The sequence below is a fragment of the Myxine glutinosa genome, chromosome 6, assembly GCF_964187855.1.
Source record: "Myxine glutinosa chromosome 6, kmMyxGlut1.1, whole genome shotgun sequence".
NCBI classification, from domain to species: Eukaryota; Metazoa; Chordata; class Myxini; order Myxiniformes; family Myxinidae; genus Myxine; species Myxine glutinosa.
In genome coordinates, this window is record NC_136266.1 from 129,621,514 (window position 1) to 129,646,278 (window position 24,765).

The window sequence follows — 24,765 nt, forward strand, 5'->3', positions numbered from 1 at the left end:
GGCAAAAACTCAATGGCGGATTCCAAAAATAATAGCTACACCAAAGCGCGCGGGATGGAGGGGGGCGCGAGACCCCTGCAGCCTTATCTGTTAAAATGAACCACACGGAAACTGTGTTCAGGAATATGTACAGAAAATAATATAAGGGTTTATTAAAGTAAAAAGGCAAGGCCAGGAATAGCACGGCCGGTAATGAATATCCTAATCGGGACGTCCCCGCACGACAGCTCTCAAACACAGACGAGGGAAAGGAATACCAAAATAAATGTCTCGTCATGCAATTGTGAACGCGCAACTCGGTCTTATCTGTCCGTCGTCTTCAATCTCCGTTGCCCACACGCAGCTCCTTCGTCCAGTGGCATGCCTCGCTCCAAGCTCCAAAGCAACGAGCACCAAGCACCGAGCACCGATTACCAAGCACCAAGCACCACGAGGTCGACCCTCGCGCACGGTCGACAAGCCAACTCGGATCTCACCGGGACTGCCAACTCAAACCGTGAACTGCGAACTGAGCTGGTCAACTGCTCGCAACTGCCAGGGCCGGGATCTCTGTCCGAACCGCTTGCCAACTGCTCTGGCTGGGAAAACTTCCGCGCTCTTCAACTCGGGCAACTCTCTCACTCACTGACAAGTCTCTCTGCGTCCTTCCAACTCGCTTCTCATCATCGCGTTCGGCGCTCGCTAATATCTGCTGGCCGGTGACGTCAGCCTTAGCGCACTGCCAACCAATCAGTCCCTTCCACCAAACCTCCCAGCTTCGCTCAGGCCCACGCCCACCGCGCCTCCCAACCTCGCTCCCTACTCCATGGACATAGCGCGTGGTACTCAAGGTGGATAGGCCTGTCAGAGGTGTAACTGGCGGCGGTGCCCATCGGCGGTGTCCCGGCCTGGTTTCCTTTTGCCGGTTCTCTTCCAGAGTCTCGTCAGGGAGGGGAATTACTTAGTGTTGCGCTAAGGACCTGTCGGAATGTCTATGTTGGTCTGCAGTGCCAAAAGGGAGAAAGGTTTGGCTAACCAGGTGAGACACACAGGGCCTTATTCTTTAATCCCTACTCTATTTAACACACGAACATCCAGGTATGTCCACAGGTATACATCTTCACCGACAAAACGCCTAAACATGAAGCTTATTACAAGTCAGATTCCTTACCGCGACAGACGAATACCTACCTACACAGATCTATCTGGCTCTACATATTGCTACCCCCACCAACATAACAATACCCTGTACACCCCACCTCAAATGGCTGACACGAAACTTGCCAACCCTTCTCCCGGCACTCTGCCTCCAGCTCACTGTACTTTCCTCTTTTCCTCTCGTGCACCTCCTCCATGTTCTCTTCCCTAGGTACAGACAATTCCCCTAAGATGACCTGTCTTGTTGCACCTGACCAAATGACAATGTCAGGCCGCAACATTGTCACACAGATCTCCTCTGGGAATACCAATTGTGGCTTTAGGTCTGCCACCACCTGCCAATCACAAGCATCTGAGAGCCCTCTTGCTTTCCACCTCCTCCTCTTTCCACCTCTTACCACTTGGCCCTCTTTGACAAACCACACCTCTCCCCCATCAGCCTCCTTCTCCACTCTTCTCTCTATCGACCTCAGCACCTCGTTGCACCATCTGCACCACCATCGCCAGCACCTGATCATGTCGCCACCTGTATTGTCCTGCTGCCAATGCTACTGAGCATGCACTCAGTGCATACTGCACCGTTCCCAAACCTCCACACAAATAACATCTCTCCTCCTGCAACAACCCCCACAATCTCAAGTTTACTGGTGACAGAAGCACATCATACGTTACCCGCAACAGGAAATTCAACAATATCGGCTCCATCCTCCAAATCTCTTGCCACTTCAATATCCTCACCCACACACCTTCCCACCTAGTCCAAGCACCTTGCTGTACCTGACCGACTGCTTTCACATATCTCCCCTCCTCTTCCTTTCTTCTCACCTCCCTCTCAACCATCTTCCTCCTCTCTTTCACACATGCCTTTCCCCATCGCTCATGCTTCATCCACCCCAAGCCATGCTTCCCATACTGTACCATCCCCATGACCTCCTCCTGTTGCAACCGCTCCTCCATCTCGTCCACCTCTGCTCTTGCATTCCACTTCCGACTTACCTTCTTCTCTGGGAGAGCATTCTTTACCACTGCATCACTTGAATCGCGCAACATCATGAACTCCCCCACCCTCACCACCTTAAACTCCTCGGTTAATGATGTCAAGGGAAACTGGAGTTTTCCACCCTGACCATAAAAGGCAATGTTCGTCAAACAGTGTGGCACTCCCAACCACCTCCTCACAAACCCGCTCACCACAACCTCCATCCTCTCTACATGCCCAGTCGCAATATCATACATCATCAATGGCCACAATACTCGTGGCACACTTCAAACACCATATCTTCAACTTAGCTGGCAAACCACATCCATCAATCCTCTTCAAACCTCTCAAAAGCTTGTTTCTGACCTCCTCCACTCTTCCCACATCATTCAACTCCACTGTATACCATCTTCCCAAACTCTTCACAGGGGCCTCCACCAATGATGGAACCACCTCCCCTCCCAGCTCAAACCTGTGCATGTTATCCACCACTCCTCGTCTCACTACCACACTCCTAGATATTCTTGCTTTAAATCCCATTCTTGCCCACCGCATCAACCTTTCCAGTCGTCCCAGTACCTCTACTGCTGCATCAGCGGACTGTTGGACAACTGTCAGGTCATCCATGAATGCAAACATTGCTGGCAACCTCTGACCAGGGGCTAGCTCCACTTCTTTCCCATGTCCACTCACCGCATGTATCAACAACTCCATAACCAGCACAAACAAAATAGAGGAGATGGTACATCCCATCGGGATCCCCACTTCCAACTTCTGCCACTCTGTTACATAGGACTGTGTCGCAAACCGCATCCAAAACTGATCATAATATGCCATCAAATAATCCATAAATCTCCGTGGCACCCAAAATAAATCCATGGCATACCTGATCAAGGCATGCGGCACTGACCCATATGCATTCTCCGAATCCAGCCATACCACCGCCACACCCTTCCTTTGCCTCTTTGCCTCCTGTAACACTTGCCAGACCATTGCCGAGTGTTCAACGCATCCTGGTGATCCTGGTATTCCTGCCTTCTGCACAGAACCATCCACAAAACCATTCTCTCTGATGAAGCCTGAAAGCCATGCCGCAAAGACACTCATCAATATCTTCCCATCTACATCGAGCAATGATATTGGTCGAAACTGCTCAAGTGTCACAGCTTCCTCCTGCTTTGGAATATAAACTCCTTCCGCCCTAGTCCATTGACTGGACACCACTCCTTGCCTCCATATCACCTTCAGAGCCTTCCACAGATACTGCCTGATGCCTTCACAACTCTTAAACACCTTGTATGGCACTCCACTTGGTCCTGAAGCCGATGCCGCCCGTGCCTTCCTCAAAACTGCCTCAATCTCAGACATCTTTGGCTCTGACAAATCAAATGGAACACCTGGCTCTGTCGGTCTCACCAATCCTTCGATGTCCTCCACCACTTCGTTCCTCCTTGTGTCTGCATACGTGACATGCAGGTGACCTTCCAACTCTTCCTTTGGTACCTTCAGTGCACCAAATTGAGACGGCTCCAACAGATCCTTCATAAACTGAAAAGGCTTCTCAAAGAACCTCTTTCTCTTCCTCTGCCTCTCCTTTCTTTGCCTTTCATCCTTTCCACTCTCTTCAACTTCACCAACCTCATCCTCACATGCTTCGTCAACACCTCAAGTCCAATCCTCTCCCCTTCCACTGCCCTCTTCCATCCAAGCTCCTCAATTCCATTCTCAACTCATGGATCTCCCTCTGCCTCCTGCTCAAACATGCCTCCTTCTCACCCCTCTCTACACACTCTTTCACTCCAAATGTGACACATGCATACTCAAACACAATCTCATTCATCTTTCTCAATCTATCTTCCACCCTTCCTTTCAACCCATGAAGCGCCCCACACATCACTCCATCCATTCTCTCCCATACTTCCCTTTCTCCCATACCTGGCCATTTCACTCTCCTCCTCACATCCTTTCCCTGCTGAAGTACAACCCCAGGACATACAACACTGTGGCTTGCTACCTGGCTGTTTCTCCCGGCCATCTTACGTGTCCCCTTTTCAAAGGCACTGCGTTGCTGTACCTCCTCCTCACCCACCTTATGCACACAACTGATGGATATGCAATTCTCTCACTGATTCAAACTCACGTCCACACCCACACTTCTCTCGAACCTGCCCTGCCAAGTTATAAAGTTATATATATATATATATTAGATATATACAGTTGTGGCCAAAAATATTGGCACCCTTGCACTTTTTTCAAATAATGCTCAATTTCTTCCAAAAAATTGTTGAAATTAGAAAATCTTTTGGTATCCACATATGTATTTCTTTGGCTTGCAGTGAAACAAAACAAAAAAGCTGAAAAAAATTACTAAATCTTAGCTTATTCCACACAAATCCTAAAATGGCCTGGACAATATGATTGGCACCTTTTAGAAGTTGTTAGAAATAATTAGTTTTCAAGCAGGTGATTCATCTTTACTTTGGCATTGAACTCACCTGTGGTGAGTTGCAGGAGCCTGCAATAAAAATCACTCATTCAACCAGTTTGAACAGAGAAAAGGAGTCATTCTGCTGTTTTGTGTCGCAGTGTTTACCCCAATGAGCATGGTGAAAAGAAAGAAAACCAGAGAATTGTCTGAGGAGGTCGGACACAAGATTGTAGCAAAGCATGGACAATCTCAAGGCTACAAGTCCATCTCCAGAGACCTTGATGTTCCTGTATCCACCGTACGCAATATTAGCGGGAAGTTTAAGGCCCATGGCACTGCAGCCAACCTCCCTGGACGTGGCCGCAAGAGAAAACTTGGTCGAAGATTGCAGCGAAGGATTGTTTGAATGGTGGAGAAAGCACCTCGATCAACTGCCAAACATATTCAAGCTGAACTTCAGACACAAGGTACGACAGTTTCAACTCGCATCGTCCGTCGCCAACTCAATGAAAGGGGATTATATGGAGGACCCCACTGCTGAGAGAGACACAAGAAAGCCTGATTGGAGTTTGCCAAAAAAACACCTGAACAAGCCAAAATCCTTCCGGGAGAATGTCCTGTGGACAGATGAGACCAAATTAGAGCTTTTTTTGTAAAACACATCATCTCTATGTTTACAGAAAACAAAATGAAGCCTTCGAAGAAAAGAACACCTTCCCTACAGTCAAACATGGAGGAGGTTCAGTGATGTTTTGGGGTTGCTGTGCTGCCTCCGGCACTGGGTACCTTGAATGTGTGCATTGCATCATGAAATCAGGAGATTACAAAGGCATTTTGGAGCGCAATGTTCAACCCAGTCTCAGAAAGCTGGGTCTCCGTCTCAGGTCATGGGTCTTGCAGCAGGACAATGCAGCAGGACAATGACCCCAAACACACTTCAAAAGGCTTTATACGAGTGTATGTATATATATATATATATATATATATATATATATATATATATATATATATATATTTGGAAACATCAACATGTGATAATGTTTACGTTCATTGGCTGTGGTCTGTGATTATATTAACATGCATTGGTAACTGTCATGCAATTACCTCCGCCACCACAGGTGGATGGAGGTTATGTATTCTCCCCTGTTTGTCTGTTTATCTGTCTGTGAGCAAGATATCTCAAAACGTTATGGCAGAGTTATGGCAAAACTTGTGGATGAGTTGGGTATGTGACAAAAACAAGCAGATTACATTTTGGTTCTGGTCCAGATCCAGATCCGGCCTATGAGTGGGATACAAAACACAACTGTTCAGCCTGGCAGAGGTATACGCTCTCCTGAGTACCGGTCTAGTTTCACAGTATTATAATCCACCAATTACAGTGGATGGGAAATATTATGAGTGAAATGATTTGCTGATATATTAAGCAGATGGATTATTGGCGATTAGCGGCAGCTTCTCACACAATGATTGTAGGAGCTGTCATCTTTCAAGAATGCATAAATAGTTCATCCGCCAGCATTAAACTTGTCCATTTATTGATAACTAGCAGGGGTACACGGCATTGCCCGGAGCTGTTCTAATCCTGTGGGCATTTTGAAGAAATCTATTTTTTTTTTTTTGTGGAGGCCAAAAAAAACTTTGCTGCACACTCTAACGAATGGGGTCAGGGATCATTTCATATTCCCTTTCATATAGCTACAAAGGCCTAGGCACTATAGAATGATCCAAAAAAATGCTGAAAATTTTAATTTAATTTTGAAAATCCTAAAATAAATTTGCCTAAAAATGTTTTGACGAAAATCCATTTGGTCATCTCTGATAAAAAATGGTGACACACACAGACAAAAGAAAAACGGCTCTCTTTAAGTATAGAGTATGATTTGACGGTGAGCAAGTCGATTACTTTTGCTTTGGAGCCATCTTTATATTATGTATGCACACAGGGGAGGGAAGGGTGGGGGAGCCAAAATTTCCTCCATGTTTCCAAATGTAATAAATAGATAACTTTTATCGGTGAGTTCAAATTTTATTGTAGATTGGCTTACTGTTTTTCTGAAGAAAACTCTAGTGCCTCTGATAACCAATGCAAATGAGCACCGTTGGGTTACATTTACCCATCCAGGCAAGATGGATTTTTGATTAACATTTTTGATTTGTCTCCTGGAAAGCAAATCCAACGGAAGGAAATCTCATTTCCTTTCACAAAGCCCGAAACAAGTGTGTGTCCACCCTCAGGAGAGCCAGGAAACAATATCTCTCCGTTCTCAGGACCGAACTCTCTTATCTGTCTCCCTCTTCCAAATCCTGGTGGCGTCTGGTCAAATCTGTTTCTGGTGTTTGTTCCCCCTCCATCCCCTCCCTCACCTCAAATGGCCACAAGGCTGACTCCGCACGTGAAAAAGCTGAATGCCTCAACTCTGTGTTTGCCTCTAAATCTTGTGTCCCAAACCCATCCCTCTCTGTACCCACCGTACCCAGTCATACCCAGCTGCTCCTGGACTCTGTGTCCTTTCCTCCTGACAAGGTGGAAAAGTTTCTGTCAACCCTCGACTCGGATTCTGCAACTGGACCTGACGGCATCAGCCCACAGGTCCTAAAATCCTGTTCTTCCGCTCTTTCACTCCCTCTCTCTGTTCTCTTCACCCTCTCTTTTGCTCAAGGTCATCTTCCATCTGCTTGGAAATCTGCCAACATCACCGCTTTGCACAAAAAAGGTGCAAAAACAGATCCCAGCAACTACAGACCAATCAGCCTTCTCCCAATTATCAGCAAAGTCATGGAATCCATCATTGCTTCAGATATGAAATCTTTCCTCTACTCCAAAGGCTTGATCTCTGATCATCAATTTGGTTTCAGACCTGGACACTCTACTCTGGACATGCTGCTTCTGCTTTCTCAACAATGGATGGAGGTCCTCAATGCCAAACAGGAAATTAGAGCAGTCTCCCTTGACATATCACGTGCCTTCGATACGGTCTGGCACCCCGCTCTGCTCACCAAACTCTCCTCTTTTGGTATCCATGGAAATCTCCACGCATGGCTGGCGGACTTCCTCTCTAGTCGTAGTCAACGTGTGGCCCTGAATGGGTTTCTCTCATCTCCTCTTCCTGTTCAGGCTGGAGTTCCACAAGGCAGTGTTCTGGGCCCTGTGCTTTTTCTGGTCTTCATCAATGATCTCTCTGACTCTCTTGAAAATCCTCTGTATCTCTTTGCTGATGACTCTACTCTCTGTCGCTCCATTCTTCATCCCTCAGATCGGCAGTCTGCAGCCTCCTCACTCTCTGCAGACCTGGACAAAATCACAGACTGGGCAAACAAGTGGTACATGTCTTTCAATCCTGACAAATCTCACACTCTTACGATGTCTCTCCGAAAAGACCGACTGGACAACCCTCCCATCCACTTTCTGAATAATCCTCTCCAAGAAGTTCTGTCACTCAAGCTTTTGGGTCTCACTATCTGCCATGAGCTTTCCTGGGAAAACCACATTTCAAATCTGGCCTACAAAGCCAGTCGCCGACTGGGCATCCTCCGTCGTGCGAAGTCCTTCCTTGGCACACCTGAGCTCCTCACCACATACAAGGCTTTCATCCGCAGCTCAATGGAATACTGCTCTCCCCTCTGGTCTGGTGCTCCTGCCTCACACCTAGCTCGTCTTCACGCTGTTGAAACCAAAGCATTCAGAATCATTGGAATCTCCCGCGACGAAGCTAACTCCAAGGGCCTCTCACTCACTCACCGCAGGCAGGTTGGTGGTCTTTCCATCTTCTACCGACTCCTCTCTGGCCTTGCCCCCCCAGCTCTCTCTGGGCTCTGTCCCGCAAATATTCCTACAGGTCGCACAAGATCTGCCTGCAACCCTCTTATGGTCAAACTGCCAAAATCAAGACTCTCTGCTCACCTTCACTCCTTCATTCCTCTTTTCTCCCGCCTCTGGAACAAACTCCCTCACTCTCTTCAATCCCACTCCACCCTCCAGGTCTTTAAAACAGCTGTTCACCACCATCTCTTATCTTCCCCCATCCAAAACCTTGATCTTTTCTACCCCCGCTAAATTCACCCCAATTCCACTTTTTTGAAATACCAACTTCTGTCCTGGAAGTCCTTGGTGTCCTTGTGTTATATACTTCTCCCTCCCCCCCCCCCCCCCTTCCCACGCCTCCTCCCCCCAAGCCCTCTCCCTTCCACACATCTCCCTGCTCTCAAATGTTGTGTTTGTGTGCTTCCCCTTCTCTCCCCATCTTGTTTTCCGCTCCCTCTTTTTATATATTTTGTTTGTCTGGTTGATTTGTTTGTGAAGTAAATGTTAGCTCTTTCACGAGCCTCGATTCAGTATACAAAAAAAAACAAAAAAAAAAAAACATCCACCACCCTCTCTTACACAACTCTATTCAATTATCCTAGTGAAATGACATCTGGGCATTTCCCCCATGCATTGTCATGCATGATGCATGAGGGAAATGACATTTACAAGTCAGGTCAGTCTTTTGAGACTGCCACTGGTAACATGTAACCCAGTGCTACCTGCCGCATGGTCGGGTTGTCGGTGACTAAACCGACACCCCTCTCTGGCTTTGCTAGTGGGGAGGGTGAGTGAGTATGACACCCTGCCAGGACCAAAAACAACACCTGGCAAAGGGCGGAAGAGCTCCCTTCGGGAGCCAACAACCATCCAGTAAGGAGATGATGTCTCCTATAAAACACCCATCCTGTTTGGACCGGTTCAGGTCATACCAAAGACTTTTAAAATGGTACGTGCTGCTTCCTTGCTCGAAAAGGATAGAGCATGGACAATCCCCATCAGTTGGCATCCATGAGGAGGAAATTCCTCATGAGGAAATGCCCCGCTGAGTACGGTGAGAAAGGTGGCACCATTCTTATGACATCGCTGGTACCCAGAGTACCCCAGGAAGTGACGTTAGTGACGGCACTTCCCCTAAGCTCAGTGGCTGATGAGTGTTTGTCTCATCAGTATGTGCATGTTTATGTGTGTATGTGTGTGTATGTGTGTGTGTGTGTGTGTGTGTGTGTGTGTGTGTGTGTGTGTGTGTGTGTGTGTGTGTGTGTGTATGTGTCAGCTCCATTATGAGCCTTAGCCCAAGTATTAATTTTAAAAAAGGTAATGTTTGATACCATTTACCATTTTGCCAATTTGATGTGACATCATGTTGCTACCATTCCTTCAGGCCAGAGGTGCTCTAACGATCAGTTACTTTTTGCCAAACGACAGCCAAATTATAGAGATTTCATAATCGGAAAAAGTCATTGAATTGGTGATGTTTTACGGACTCGTTTTGAAGATCAATTTTATTTGTGATAATAATAATGTACAGTCACGTGAAAAAGTAAGTACACCCCATGTAAAGTTTTGACTTTTTCAACATATTTCAACATACAGCTATTTGATCTTCATTTCAACAATATTGATAGATAACGGTGATATAATATAACAAATATCATGAAACATTTACATTTTGTAGTCCATTGTATAATTTAAATAAACATAAATGCAAATTTCGCATGTGGAAAAAGTAAGTACACCCTTGGCTCTAATAGATGGTATTGCCCCCTTTGGCAGAAACAACCTCAAGTAGGCGTTTCTTATAACTGTCTACCAGTCTCCGACATTGACTGGGAGAAATTTTTGCCCACTCCTCCAGGCAGAATTCTTTCAGCTGTGCGATGTTTGAGGGGTTTCTTGCATGCACAGCTCGTTTCAAATCCCCCCACAACATCTCGATGGGATTTAGATCCGGGCTTTGACTTGGCCATTCCAGAACCCTCCATTTCTTTCTTTTCAGCCATTCCTTGGTGGATTTACTGGTATGTTTAGGGTCATTGTCATGTTGCAAGGTCCACCTTCGGTTGATCTTCAACTTTCCGACAGATGGCCTTACATTATCCTCAAGCACCCTCTGGTACAATGAAGAATTCATAGTGGATTCTATGATGGTGAGCTGCCTAGGCCCTGATGCAGCAAAGCTGCCCCAGACCATAATATTTCCACCACCGTGCTTTCCAGTTGGTATCAGGTTCTTCTGGTCAAATGCTGTCTTTGGTTTTCGCCAAACATGTCTTCTGGTACTGTGGCCAAATAGCTCTACCTTTGACTCATCTGTCCAGCACCACATTGTTTCAGAAGTGCTGGTCTTTGCCTGGGTGTTCATTGGCAAACTTTAGTCTTGCCCTGATGTTCTTTCTGGACAGCAAAGGTTTCCTCCTGGCACACCTCCCATGTAGATCAAATTTGTGCAGCCTCTTTCTAATGGTAGACGCGTGCACTTTGCCATCAATAGTGGCAAGAGCTACCTGTAGGTCCCGTGATGACATTCTGGGGTTCATAGAGACCTCTTTCAGCATCTTGCGGTCTGCTCTCGGGCTTAACTTGCTGGGGCGGCCTGGCCTGAACAAGTTGGCAGTTGTTTGGAATCTTCTGCACTTGTAGATGATCTTCCGGACAGTCGAATGATTGATTTCAAATTGTTTGGAGATCTTTTTTAATCCCTTCCCAGACTCGTAGGCATCTATAACCTTCTTTCTGAAGGCCTCAGAGAGCTCTTTTGATCTAGGCATGGTGACGCCGCACACTTCAACAACAAAGAGCAAACCAAACTAAATGTCTGAGGTTTAAATAAGACAGGTTCCTCCAAGATCCTCTCTAACGATGTTCTAATCATTTGCACCTGAGGTGGTGCACCTGATTCAAATTTAAGTATTTGAAGTAGTGATAAATGTAGGTGTGTACTTACTTTTTGCATATGCGAAATTTGCATTTATATTTATTTAAATTATACAATGGACTACAAAATGTAAATGTTTCATGATATTTGTTATATTATATCACCTTTATCTATCAATATTGTTGAAACTAGGGCATGCCCGTACTATATCTATATCTAAAATTATATCCCCCCCTCTATTTACATGAAATGGTTTGGTCCATGAAATGTTTTGGTCCATTCGCAACGCCAAAGCGAACGGCGAACGCTTTACATGAAATGGTTTGGTTCATGAAATGTTTTGGTCCATTCGCAACGCCAAAGCGAACGGCGAACGGCTTGCGAGTACAGTGACAATCCCCCCGGGGTTTTTATTAGTTTTAAAACATAGTTTAACGCCAACATAGCGCCAACATAGTTTGCAAACGTGAAATAAATGAATACGCTCTCAAATGTGCCATCCGAGGCAGAGTGTGTCCGCCACGTTCGGCACACGCGATAGCTCGCTGCTCTCTGATTGGTTGAATCGTTTTTTGGACATAGCTCGGTAAGTAATTGTCCGATTAATATGAAACCTTGAAAAGGCACATCCTCGGGTCCCCAGCAATATACCTGGCAAGTTTAAAGTATATCGGACCCGTGGTTGTCGAGAAACAGCGGTCACAGACAAACAAACGTACAAACGTACAAACGTACAAACAAACACACAGAGATTACTGGAATTATAGATAGACTAGGGCATTGCCCGTACTATATCTATATCTAAAATTATATCCCCCCCCTCTATTTACATGAAATGGTTTGGTCCAAAGCGAACGGCTTGCGAGTACGGTGACAATCCCCCCCCTCTATTTACATGCAATGGTTTGGTCCAAAGCGAACGGCTTCCGGAGTTTGGTAAAGAAATCGCCATCGCGTGCACAAACGCGCAGGAAAGCGAATGAATCGCAAATTCGGTTTTATTAGTTTTAAAACATAGTTTAACGCCAACATAGTTTGCAAACGTGAAATAAATGAATACGCTCTCAAATGTGCCATCCGAGGCAGAGTGTGTCCTCCACGTTCGGCACACGCGATCGTTCGCTGCTCTCTGATTGGTTGAATCGTTTTTTGGACATAGCTCGGTAAGTAATTGTCCGATTAATATGAAACCTTGAAAAGGCACATCCTCGGGTCCCCAGCAATATACCTGGCAAGTTAAAAGTATATCGGACCCGTGGTTGTCGAGAAACAGCGGTCACAGACAAACGTACAGACGTACAAACGTACAGACGTACAAACAGAGATTACTGGAATTATAGATAGACTAGGGCATGCCCGTACTATATCTATATCTAAAATTATATCCCCCCCCTCTATTTACATGAAATGGTTTGGTCCATTCGCAACGCCAAAGCGAACGGCGAACGGCTTGCGAGTACAGTGACAATCCCCCCCCTCTATTTACATGAAATGGTTTCGTCCATTCGCAACGACCACAGAACCCCCCCCCCCTCTATTTACATGGAATGGTTTGGTCCATTCGCAACGCCGGCACACGCGATCGTTCGCTGCTCTCTGATTGGTTGAATCGTTTTTTGGACATAGCTCGGTAAGTAATTGTCCGATTAATATGAAACCTTGAAAAGGCACATCCTCGGGTCCCCAGCAATATACCTGGCAAGTGAAAAGTATATCGGACCCGTGGTTGTCGAGAAACAGCGGTCACAGACAGACAAACGTACAAACGTACAGACAGAGATTACTGGAATTATAGATAGACTAGGGCATTGCCCGTACGTGGGTGCCCGTTCCTTGCCAAAAAAAAAAAAAAACGCTACCCGTACGCTCTACCCCGCCCGTACGCCCGTAAACAAAAAATAACAACGCTCTTCGCTTCCGCCCTTCGCTCTGACTGAATTGGGAGAAATAATGCGCATAAGAAATCGAATTACGTACCGTAATGGCGGTCAGCTCGTAACGCGCACACTGTCCGGAAGTTCGCATATCGCATATCTATCTATCTATCTATTAATGCCCATTTATTCAATTATCGCCAACGTATTTTGGCTTTTTGCAATTTAATCGCAAGGAAAAGTAGAAAGAGAAGAGGGAAAAAAAGAAAAGCCTTGCCTTGCTGCAAACAGCTGCTGCAAACAACAACAACATGGAAGGCTGCACTGTCCGGAAGTTGGCATATCGCAGTTACGATTATTTTAGTGTTAATGGCCAATTATTCAATTAGCGCCAACGTATTTTGGCTGTTTGCAATTTAATCGCAAGGAAAAGTAGAAAGAGAAGAGGGAAAAAAAGAAAAGCCTTGCATTAACGCATTAACGCTTGCATTGCATTAACGGTTCGGCACACGTGATAGCTCGCTGCTCTCTGATTGGTTGAAGCGTTTTTTGGACATAGCTCGGTAGGTACTTGTCCGATTAATTACAAACCTTGAAAAGGCACATCCTCGGGTCCCCAGCAATATACCTGGCAAGTTTCAAGTATATCGGACCCGTGGTTGTCGAGAAACAGCGGTCACAGACACACAGACACACAGACAGACACACAGAGATTGCTGGAATTATAGATAGATGAAGATCAAATAGCTGTATGTTGAAATATGTTGAAAAAGTCAAAACGTTACATGGGGTGTACTTACTTTTTCACGTGCCTGTGTATCCTGTGCAGAGTATTAGTGCTTTTAAAATCTAATCTGAAAGCTGTCACTAGACTACAATCCTGGACGGGTCTCCACTCCAACTCAGCAAGTCAGGGTAGGAACTTGGAATTTGTTCAGGGTTCCGGGGACAGCTCACCTACTCTTCGTGAAGGACACAGTGGGATGTTTAGCATCCACCAAGTAATGCTGTTGTTAGGGTCCACCAAGTAATGCCAGTTTAACGTCCATCCGAGGGACATGATGCACACACATTGATGAATCACCCTGCCTGTGAAACACAGGGATGACAGTTTATAGCTGGGCGGAGATTTGAACCCGGCTGGACAGCGTAGAGTGTGTGTAACTCTGGGCCATCCTGCCAGCCCGTATCACCATTACGAAAGTATATTCATGGAGAAATCTCAAAATGGTGTCACAATGGATCGCTAACCAAAAGGGGCAGTGTGTGACAGTCACAACAAATGAACACATGTACTTTAACTGAGACACCAAAATGCATGGTTATGCAAAGCTGTGAAAGGCTTGTCAAAGCAATACACACGCACCCTGGAACTAATGCTAAAATGTATGATTACACAAGGAGCCACCACTTCTGCCTTTTGCTTTCATCAACAGAACACAATAGTTAGTGGAATTTGTCAGAAATACCCCTGATGTAAAGCCCAGGTGCACAAAAAGGCAAGCGTGCACAAACACACACAAAAATGTACTGGCAAAGTGAGACGCAAAGGTGGAAATAAAAGTAAAAGTTGGAGAACAGGTAAAGGCAGGTCAAAAAAAGTGGAAAAATAAGAAAGAACATGCCAGCAAGCATAAAAAGCATTGCTCCATAATTAGATTACAATTATTATAATTACAATTACAATTACAAATAAATAATGCAATTATAATATATTATATAATTATAATTAATTATAATTAATTATTATATAATATAATATTAATTATAATTAATAATTAGATTATAATTATTATATTGCTCCATAATAAAGAATTATTATATTAGATTATTAATTATAATATTAGATTATATTATTAGATTATAAGATATTAATTAGATAATCATATTGCATTGCATTGCTCCTGTATATAATTAGCGTAACTAGTGTGTTCACCATTCACTATGAAAGATTAAATCGGTCAGGAGAAAACCTGAACGGAAACGAGTCAATCCATGGAGAGATCTCCACAGGGCATGACCATGGACCACTACCTGAAAAGGCCGTTTCGTTAATGAACGGTCCATCCTGAATTCCAAGTGAGGTGAGTGTGAGACCTTTGTTGTGATCATTATGATTCCTACCTTGTCTGCTGCTTCTTCCGCTTTATGCTGGGCCGGTGGAGCTGCGAGTGTGGGCTCAGGTGGTATATGAGCTGTCGGCAGATCTTCTCAAATGCGTGCACAGCCTCTGCTTCCTACCGAGATGGCACACACAGGTAACCACAATTCTGGTAATGTGCATGGTCCATGCTGCATAAGTGAAGCAAAGCAACAGTGTTGTGAAGACATAGATAGAAAGAATAGCGGTTGTGGCGGTGCAGACACCGAGCTGACGTCTTAAGAGATAGTGGGTTCAAATGTAAGCTGAAAGCTGAAAGCTGAAGGATATTAATTGGAACATTCTGGAATTCATCTCAGAAGGATCACTGTCACATTTGGGTTGATACCAAGCTAGCTCACTAATGACCTTCAGCAAGAATGGGGAGGGGAGGATATCTGCCTGCTGCGTGGTCTGGCCGTTTCATGATGCCAATTCAGACTTTGTGGTTGACTCATTGCCTACAGGGTAACTTGGGATGGACACGAAAAAAGGTCTCCTGTGAAAAGGCAATGCTGCTCATATCGCTTAACTCCGTTTATTTTTAATTACTCCTCTTAGGTTTATCTTTTGTATCAAACACTCGAACGACACTCGGTGGAGTGCATACCTCCGCCAGGCTGGAAATTTTCAGATTTTTTATATGGAGTCAAAGCTCGTGGAATGGATTAGGACATAACAGGATGCAAAAGGAACAGTGGAGGTGCAAGTGGAGGTACAAGGGGAACAGTAGAGAGAGGGGTGAAACACCAACAGCAGAGCAGAAGGCCGAGTTAGAGGTTGACTTTGACAAACACAGGGTGTTGGGATTAATAAGGGCAGGAGAGGATGCTTGGGATGGACAAGATGGACACAGAAGGAAACTCCAAGGATTGAAAACTAGAAATTCAGATTGAGGAAGTATTGGGGTGCGGGGTAGTTTAACATGGTCAGAAAAGATCATGGTTTTGGATTGGGGACAATCTGAGATGGTGGCAAACAGCTGTCTTGAAGAGCTGATTGTGAATGTAGAAGTTGCTTCCACAGGTGGAGAAAAAAAAGGAACAAATGAGTGGAGGTGAGCAGTGATCCTGGATTTTGGTAGTTTCACCAGAAGTGGGTTGATGGCGGACCGTGGGTGCCCTGAAGAAACCTGGGAGGGAGAAAGTACGGAAAGAGTAGCGGGTGCCAGAACAGAAAGGAGGCGGTAAAAGACAGAGAGACCACCGACCTGTCTGAGAGGGCGTAGTGATAGGCCCATCGACTCAACTTCATCGCGGGAGATTGCAATGATCTTGAAGGCCTTGGTTTCCACAGTTTCAAGCTGAGCAAGATGTGAGGCAGGGGCGCCAGCATCGAGGAGAGAGCAGTACTCCATCAAGCTGTGGATGAAGATCATATAGGTGGATAGAAGTTCAGGTGTGCCAAGGAAGGACTTTGTATGTAGATAGAAGTTTTGTATCCCACTGATAGGCTGGATCTAAATCTGGACCTTAACTAAAATATAATCGACTTGTTCTTTTCACTGACGCAACTCATCCACCAAGTTTTGTCAAAAGATCATGCCCCATCTCTCAATGGTGAAGAATCACTTTGAAAATAAAAACAATTCTCGGATCCGGATCACCACCATAATCAAATCAATTCGTATTTGTCACGCAAACTGTCCACCAAGTTTCGTCCGAATCCATCTGTAACTTTCAAGAGATATCCTTTTCACAGACAGATAAACAAATGAAAAATCACACATAGAGCGACACTTGGCAAAACAGAACGAAGTAGCATGGTACTCAGTAGAGCATCCTTTTGACCTCAAAAATAATTAGTGATTGAATTCAGTAACCTGATATGCAAATCGTCTTCAAAGGTGAAGTTAATCGGATGAAAATTGACAATTTCGAATCCAGATCCGGCCTATCAGTGGGATACAAATCTCCACGCATGGCTTGCGGACTTCCTCTCTGGTTGTAGTCAACGTGTGGCCCTGAATGGGTTTCTCTCATCTCCCCTTCCTGTTCAGGCTGGAGTTCCCCAAGGTAGTGTTCTGGGCCCTGTGCTTTTTCTGGTCTTCATCAATGATCTCTCCGACTCTCTGGAAAATCCTCTCTATCTCTTTGCTGATGACTCGACTCTCTGCCGCCCCATAACTCATCCCTCAGAGCGGCAGTCTGCAGCCTCCTCAATCTCTGCAGACCTGGACAAAATCACAGACTGGTCAAACAAGTGGAACATGTCTTTCAATCCTGACAAGTCTCACATTCTTACAATGTCTCTCCGAAAAGACCGACTGGACAACCCTCCCATCTACTTTCTCAACAATCCTCTCCAAGAAGTTCTGTCACTCAAGCTTTTGGGTCTCACTATCTGCCATGATCTCTCCTGGGAAAACCACATTTCAAATCTGGCCTCCAAAGCCAGTCGCCGACTGGGCATCCTCCATCGTGCGAAGTCCTTCCTTGGCACACCTGAGCTCCTCACCACATACAATTGGCTTTCATCCGCAGCTCAATGGAATACTGTTCCCCCCTCTGGGATGGTGCTCCTACCTCACACCTAGCTCATCTTCACGCTGTAGAAACCAAAGCTTTCAGAATCATTGGAATCTCCTGCGATGAAACTAACTCCGAGGGCCTTTCACTCACTCACCACCGGCAGGTTGGTGGTCTTTCTGTCTTCTACCGACTCCTCTCCGGCCTTGCCCCCCCCAACTCTCTCTGGGCTCTGTCCCCCAAATATTCCTACAGGTCGCACAAGATCTGCCAGCAATCCTCTTATGGTTAAACTGCCAAAATCAAGACTCTCTGCTCACCTTCACTCCTTCATTCCTCTTTTCTCCCCCCTCTGGAACAAACTCCCTCACTCTCTTCAATCCCACTTCTCCCTCCAGGTCTTTAAAACAGCTGTTCACCACCATCTCTTATCTTCCCCCATCCAAAACCTTGATCTTTTCTACCCCCGCTAATTCACCCCAGATACACCTTTTTTTTTTTGAAATTCCAACTTCTTTCCTGGAAGTCCTTGCAGTGTTCATATGTTTCATACCTCTCCCACCTCCCCCCAAGCCCTCTCCCTCCCACAGATCTCCCGATGTCCCTGCTCTCAAATGTTGTGTTTGTGTGCTTCCCCCTCTCTCCACATCTTGTCTACCGCTCCCCTTATTGTGTTTTGTGTCTGTTTGTTTTTTGTGTAATTAGTGTTCGCTCTTTCACGAGCCTCGATCTTGTATACAAAAAAAACCCCAAAAACAAAACCCAACTGTTCAACAGGTGGAGGTATGCTCTCTACTGAGTGTCGTTCTAGTTCTAAATGTCTCTTTTCGCTTGGGGTTAACGACTGCTCGTTCAATTCTCGACCAGACTATTAACTGTCCTATCTGTGCTTCGGAGGCAGGGTGATACATCAATGTGTGCACAGTCACTCGACTCATAGTTAACATCGATTGTTGATGGATGTTAAATATCCCATCAATTATTTCAATGAAGAACGGGCGAGTTCTCGTCTGCACCCTGAATAAATTACAAAATCCTACCCTAATGTTCAGGTGCACTTCACAGACATACCTCGGTGAGGATACGATCAGCGGGTCAAGCTCATAATTGAATCCCAATCCAATTTGCAATCGCCAGCGGCCGATCTCTAGCACAGGGATATATCAAGTCGACTAAACCACTATCCCATCTTTAGGGGGCTTTTATATTTACCTAAAAATGGTTTGCTTGCTTAGAGTAAGTGATGCATTAAATATTAACAGACAGATGGGCAGTTGTGTAGAAATGATATTTTGATCCTACATCATTCAGCAGAGGCATAAAGGACCACCACAGCAGTTGTAGACCAGGAACCATTATATGAAATTTGAGGGTATAAACTTACTCTTGTGAAACAAAGTACGACATTTTTATGTCCACTTCGCACAAGAGAAAACGCCTTCACAACTGTGTGTTCCGTGGTGCAGCTCCCCTGTTGACGCCGTTCAAGATGGCAGGTTTACTTGATACCTTGCAAACGCAGGACTATGCAACAAGGTCATTTTCAGAAGGCCATCGTTTTAAAATGCCTTGTGATTTTAAGAAAACTTTCTTTGGAATTCAGAGCAAAGCTAAAACGCTTTACTGAACAGTTGCAGAACAATCTCAGGGTTGTACCAGCAGAAGCAGTTTTAACAGCTAAAAACGGATCACACAGGACACCAACACATGCAAGTGACCCCATAAATACCCCAGGTCAACCAGCCTAACTGGCAACCAGTTTCGCCCTTATTGGGGCATCGTCAGGAGCGGTGAGTGCAGACTGAGATCCAACAAGGTATCTTCTTGGTTGTTTTCCCAGTTGAAAATGATCGTGGTCAAGAAGTGAGCTATTGGTGACAGCTACCATTATGGGAGAGAGACCCGATTGGCATTTGGCATTGTGCATTTGTACAAATTGGGGGAAAATGACCGGTTGGCAGTCTGGAGCTAAAATTATTGCAACAGTACGAGGCTCACCCGTTTGGGGCAATGTAGATCCCTGGCAAGACTCAAGATGAGATCGTGCGATATAGGATCCACCACGTTGCGAAAGCTCGCGTAGCGGTACAGTACATCATCCAGAGATGTAGTTTCCATGCCCAGATCCTGCGTACATCATACACAAGCATTGAGCCAAACGCAATTACGGGCAAAACTAACGATATTTCATTGATACGATTGTACAGTATTTTGTAGTGGCATTATTTGCAGTGTATTATAAATCCATGCTTATTGAGCTTGAATACCTGCGACTTGCAGCAGCCTACTTCCATTTGTGACCTAGGGCTCGTTGAATAGCCCAGAGGTATGCATGCTGGACTGGTAGGATAGCTTAGAGGTATTGCGTTGCCTCTCCTAGGTCTAAATGCACACCCTGCTATTATACTTACCTTTGAGCTATCTCGATGGTACCTTTCGTGAACATTAGTCACATGATTTTATTGTTTTTATTGTTATTTTCACCTTGAACAAATGACAAATTCCTGTCAAATTCACTTCCAGTCGAACATCAGACTTAGCTCGCCGGTTTGTGAAAGATTTGAGCCAAATATGTTCCCCAGCCGACTACACGAGAAGCTGGGAATAATTGGGGGTGGGGGAACTAAAAGAAGTAGAGAGAGAATCCCATTTGTGATATGTCCATGGTAATATCACAGCTACAGTAGCAAATGTTATAAATGCTCAATATGTGTATGTCCTGTGACTTCTGACAACCACCAAAATATTATATTCTTTTCGATATGCCTGCCATTCAATTTTAAAGGGGTCATCCATGAATTACAAAGACACTTGGGTGGAGGAGATAGGTGGCATGACAGGGGGGAAGTTGAAGCAACAGCTCTAATCTTGATGCATCCCTATAATCGTCCAAAGAAGACGGGTATAAATAAAAGAAGAAGAAAAAAAATAGGAAGAAAAAGAAGAAAAACTAGAGCAATGCACTGTGTCGCCAATATGTCTCCACATAGTCCCTGCCCATGAAAACGAGTAGATGCCCTCGTTGACTGTTCTAAAAATAAACAAGTTTCATTTAATTCCCTTCAGCTGTTCTCAAGTGTTACATTTGTACCAGACATGACAGGTTTCACATCGATCTGTGAAGCTGTTTCAGAGAAGTAGGTTTGTAAATATTAGTGTTCAAGCTAATATGGCTGCCAAACCACGTGAGATACGACATCAAACAAATGTACACTATGCATATGTATGGGTAGTGGATCATGTTTGTGAGGTTTTGTGTTGATCGGATAAGGTCCGCTTTTCTATCCAAGATGGCTGCCAAACTACATTACCTACGACATCATCATTTTCAAGCTATATGCAGCAATGGAGTTAGATGAGATTTGTAAAGTTTCGCATTGATAGGGTAAGCGGTTTCAGAGATATAATTATTTAATATTTCCTTCAATCCAATATGGCTGCCACAAAATGTGACTGATGACGTTTTCGTGATCAACTTTTAATTGTCATGCCTAGTCGATGATACCTGTAAGGTTTCGAGTTGATCGCTTTGGTGGTTTTGGAGAAGATGTTTTTTTAAAGGTTTTAGGTTAAGTCCAATGTGGCTGCCAAGCCATGTGACCTATGATGTCATAAATTTAATATTTCAATACAAATGGGTGTTAATATATATATTGTTATGTCGGTAGGGTAGTGATACGTAGAGCAGATACAGTCAAGTGAAAAGGTAAGTACACCCCATGTAAAGTTTTGACTTTTTCAACATATTTCAACATACAGCTATTTGATCTTCATTTCAACAATATTGATAGTTAAAGGTGATATAATATAACAAATATCATGAAAGATTTACATTTTGTAGTCCATTGTATAATTTAAATAAACATAAATGCAAATTTCGCAGGTGGAAAAAGTAAGTACACCCCTACATTTATCACTACTTCAAATACCTAAAATTAGAATCAGGTGCACCAGCTCAGGTGCAAATGATTAGAACATCGTTCGAGAGGATCTTGGAGGAACCTGTCTTATTTAAACCTCAGACATTTAGTTTGGTTTGCTCTTTGTTATTGAAGTGTGCGGCGTCACCATGCCTAAATCAAAAGAGCTCTCTGAGGCCTTCAGAAAGAAGGTTATAGATGCCTACGAGTCTGGGAAGGGATTTAAAAAGATCTCCAAACAATTTGAAATCAATCATTCGACTGTCCGGAAGATCATCTACAAGTGGGGAAGATTCCAAACAACTGCCAACTTGTTCAGGCCAGGCCGCCCCTGCAAGTTCAGCCCGAGAGCAGACCGCAAGATGCTGAAAGAAGTCTCTAAGAACCCCAAAATTTCATCACGGGACCTACAGGTAGCTCTTTCCACTGTTGATGTCAAAGTGCACGAGGCTACCATTATAAAGAGGCTGCACAAATTTGATCTACATGGGAGGTGTACCAGGAGGAAACCTATGCTGTCCAGAAAAAACATCAGGGCAAGACAAAAGTTTGCTAATGAACACCTTGGCAAAGACCAGCACTTCTGGAACAATGTGCTCTGGACAGATGAGTCAATGGTAGAGCTATTTGGCCACAGTACCAGAAGACATGTTTGGCAAAAACCAAAGACAGCATTTGACCACAAGAACCTGATACCAACTGTAAAGCATGGTGGTGGAAATATTATGGTTTGGGGCAGCTTTGCTGCATCAGGGCCTGGGCAGCTCACCATCATAGAATCCACTATGAATTCTTCATTGTACCAGAGGGTGCTTGAGGATAATGTGAGGCCATCTGTCGGAAAGTTGAAGCTCAACTGAAGGTGGACCTTGCAACATGACAATGACCCTAAACAAGTAAACATACCAGTAAATCCACCAAGGAATGGCTGAAAAGAAAGAAATGGAGGGTTCTGGAATGGCCACATCAAAGCCCGGACCTAAATCCCATCGAGATGTTGTGGGGGGATTTGAAACGAGCTGTGCATGCAAGAAACCCCTCAAACATCGTACAGCTGAAAGAATTCTGCAGGGAGGAGTTGGCAAAAATTTCTCCCAGTCGATGTCAGAGACTGGTAGACAGTTATAAGAAACGCCTACTTGAGGTTGTTTCTGCCAAAGGGGGCAATACCACCTATTAGAGCCAAGGGTGTACTTACTTTTTCCACATGCGAAATTTGCATTTATGTTTATTTAAATTATACAATGGACTGCAAAATGTAAATGTTTCATGATATTTGTTATATTATATCACCTTTATCTGTCAATATTGTTGAAATGAAGATCAAATAGCTGTATGTTGAAATATGTTTAAAAAGTCAAAACTTTACATGGGGTGTACTTAATTTTTCACGTGACTGTAGATCTGAATAGGTAACGTGCTTCACTTGTCGCGGTAAGGAAACCACCCTGTAATACGTTCTTCAGGTGTAGGCGTTTTGTCGGTTAAGATGTATACCTGTGAGCATACCAGGATGTTCGAGTGATAAATCGAGTAGGGATTAAAAGATAATGCCCCTGTGTGTCACACCTTGTAGCCAAACCTTTGTCCCTTTTGGCACTGCACCCATTTAGACACTTAGGTCGGATCTTTATTACAACACTAAATAAATCCCTTCCCTGACATGACTTTGGAAGACGAACAGGCAATGGGGCCGATTCGGGGTGCCGTGCTGGACCACGGCCCGTTTAATCTCCGCTGGGCCCGCGTAGCATGCTACACGCTACGTGCTATACCACTCCCAGGAGGGCTGTGATCGGTTGGCGCGAATGGACGCGGAAGGCGCGAAGCGGGTCGACAAAACGCGTTAGGCTATGAGGCCCTGATTGGGTGCCACGCAGGGCTGACGTCACCGCCAGAGGTGATAAGAAGGGCGCGCCGAACAACGTGAGCAGAGAAGGTTTTTGAGTTCACGGTTCGCAGTTCACAGCTTGAGAGAGTCCCGGTGCGATCCCGAGTTGGCTTGTGAGCAGAGTCCTGGCCCTGGTTGAGTTCGCTGTCGTGTGGAAGATCGCCGTCGAGGTAGTTGGAGCTCGCTCCTTTTTGCTGGGTGGATTTGCGCTAGCGTGCGTTTGACCTCGTGGTGCTTTGGAATTTGGGGCCAGGCCTTCGCGGTGCTTGTGCGGGAGTGAGATGCCTCGTGGTGTGCAGCGGAGATTGGAGACAGACAAGACGACAGGACAGATAAGGCCAATCCCCATTGCAAATTACACGACGAGACATTTCTTTTCGTAATTCATTTTCCCCCGTCTGTGTTTGAGATCTGGTGTGTGGGATCCCAATTTAGGCTTTTTATTTGATTACCGTCGCGTTTCATTGTTATCGGGTTCCGTGGAATAAATCTTTATTTTTGTACATTCTGATTCGGCGTTCGTGAGTTCATTAATTTCCTGCAGGATCGGAGCTGCCGTTTGAGTTTGTTCGCCCTCCAAAGGTACGTGCTTCCGCCGCTTCTTCCTCTTCACTTCTTCTTCCTCCCGCACTTATTATAGCACAATCCGTGTTTGGTCGTCGCCTCCATTAAAGCCGTTCTGGTCTTCCGCGGTCCCTGGTGTTAACCAAAAGGGTCCGCACGACAATATCATATATTATGTGAATGCAATTTCAGATTTTTAGGATAAGGCATTCGATTAAAATATTTATGGCCGGTATAGAACTTCACTGATGATGTCATCATTATCATGATTTTGTTCCCCATTCGAAGTACATGACAATGTTCCAAGTTTAAAATTTTTCCATTCATTGGTTTCCGAAAATTTTTATTATTATTATTTGTGTTTAATCCAAGATGGCTGCCATACCACGTGACCTCTGACGTCACAATTATCGTAAAAACATTCTGCATGGGTGTCACTCCTATCCTGAAAGTTTCGTCTCAATTGGACATGTGCTTGCTGAGAAAAACGAGGTTTAGCTGTACATACGGACGGACAACCCGAAAACATAATGCCTCCGGCCACCTTCGGGGCGTGGAGGCATAAAAATACAAAAGAATTGATGATTTTAGGCGACCTTGACCGTTTGACCTTGAAAGTAAAAGGCTTCTGTGAACCAATATGCAAACCCTGCTCAAATTTCATGTCAATCAGATGAAAAT

General features: G+C 44.8%; 1 protein-coding gene across 2 annotated transcripts in view; it reads right to left on the reverse strand.

Moving 5' to 3' along the window:
- Nucleotides 1–24,765, reverse strand: part of LOC137430292 (leucine-rich repeat-containing protein 75A-like) — a 97,185-nt gene that overhangs the window by 66,517 nt on the left and 5,903 nt on the right. For both annotated transcript variants that reach the window (XM_068121064.2, XM_068121066.2), the window contains exons 2-3: nt 19,708–19,836; nt 15,226–15,338 (exon numbers count right to left, since the gene is read on the reverse strand). In XM_068121064.2, the coding sequence (XP_067977165.1) occupies nt 15,226–15,338; nt 19,708–19,836 (242 nt within the window). The remainder of the gene's footprint in view (nt 1–15,225; nt 15,339–19,707; nt 19,837–24,765) is intronic.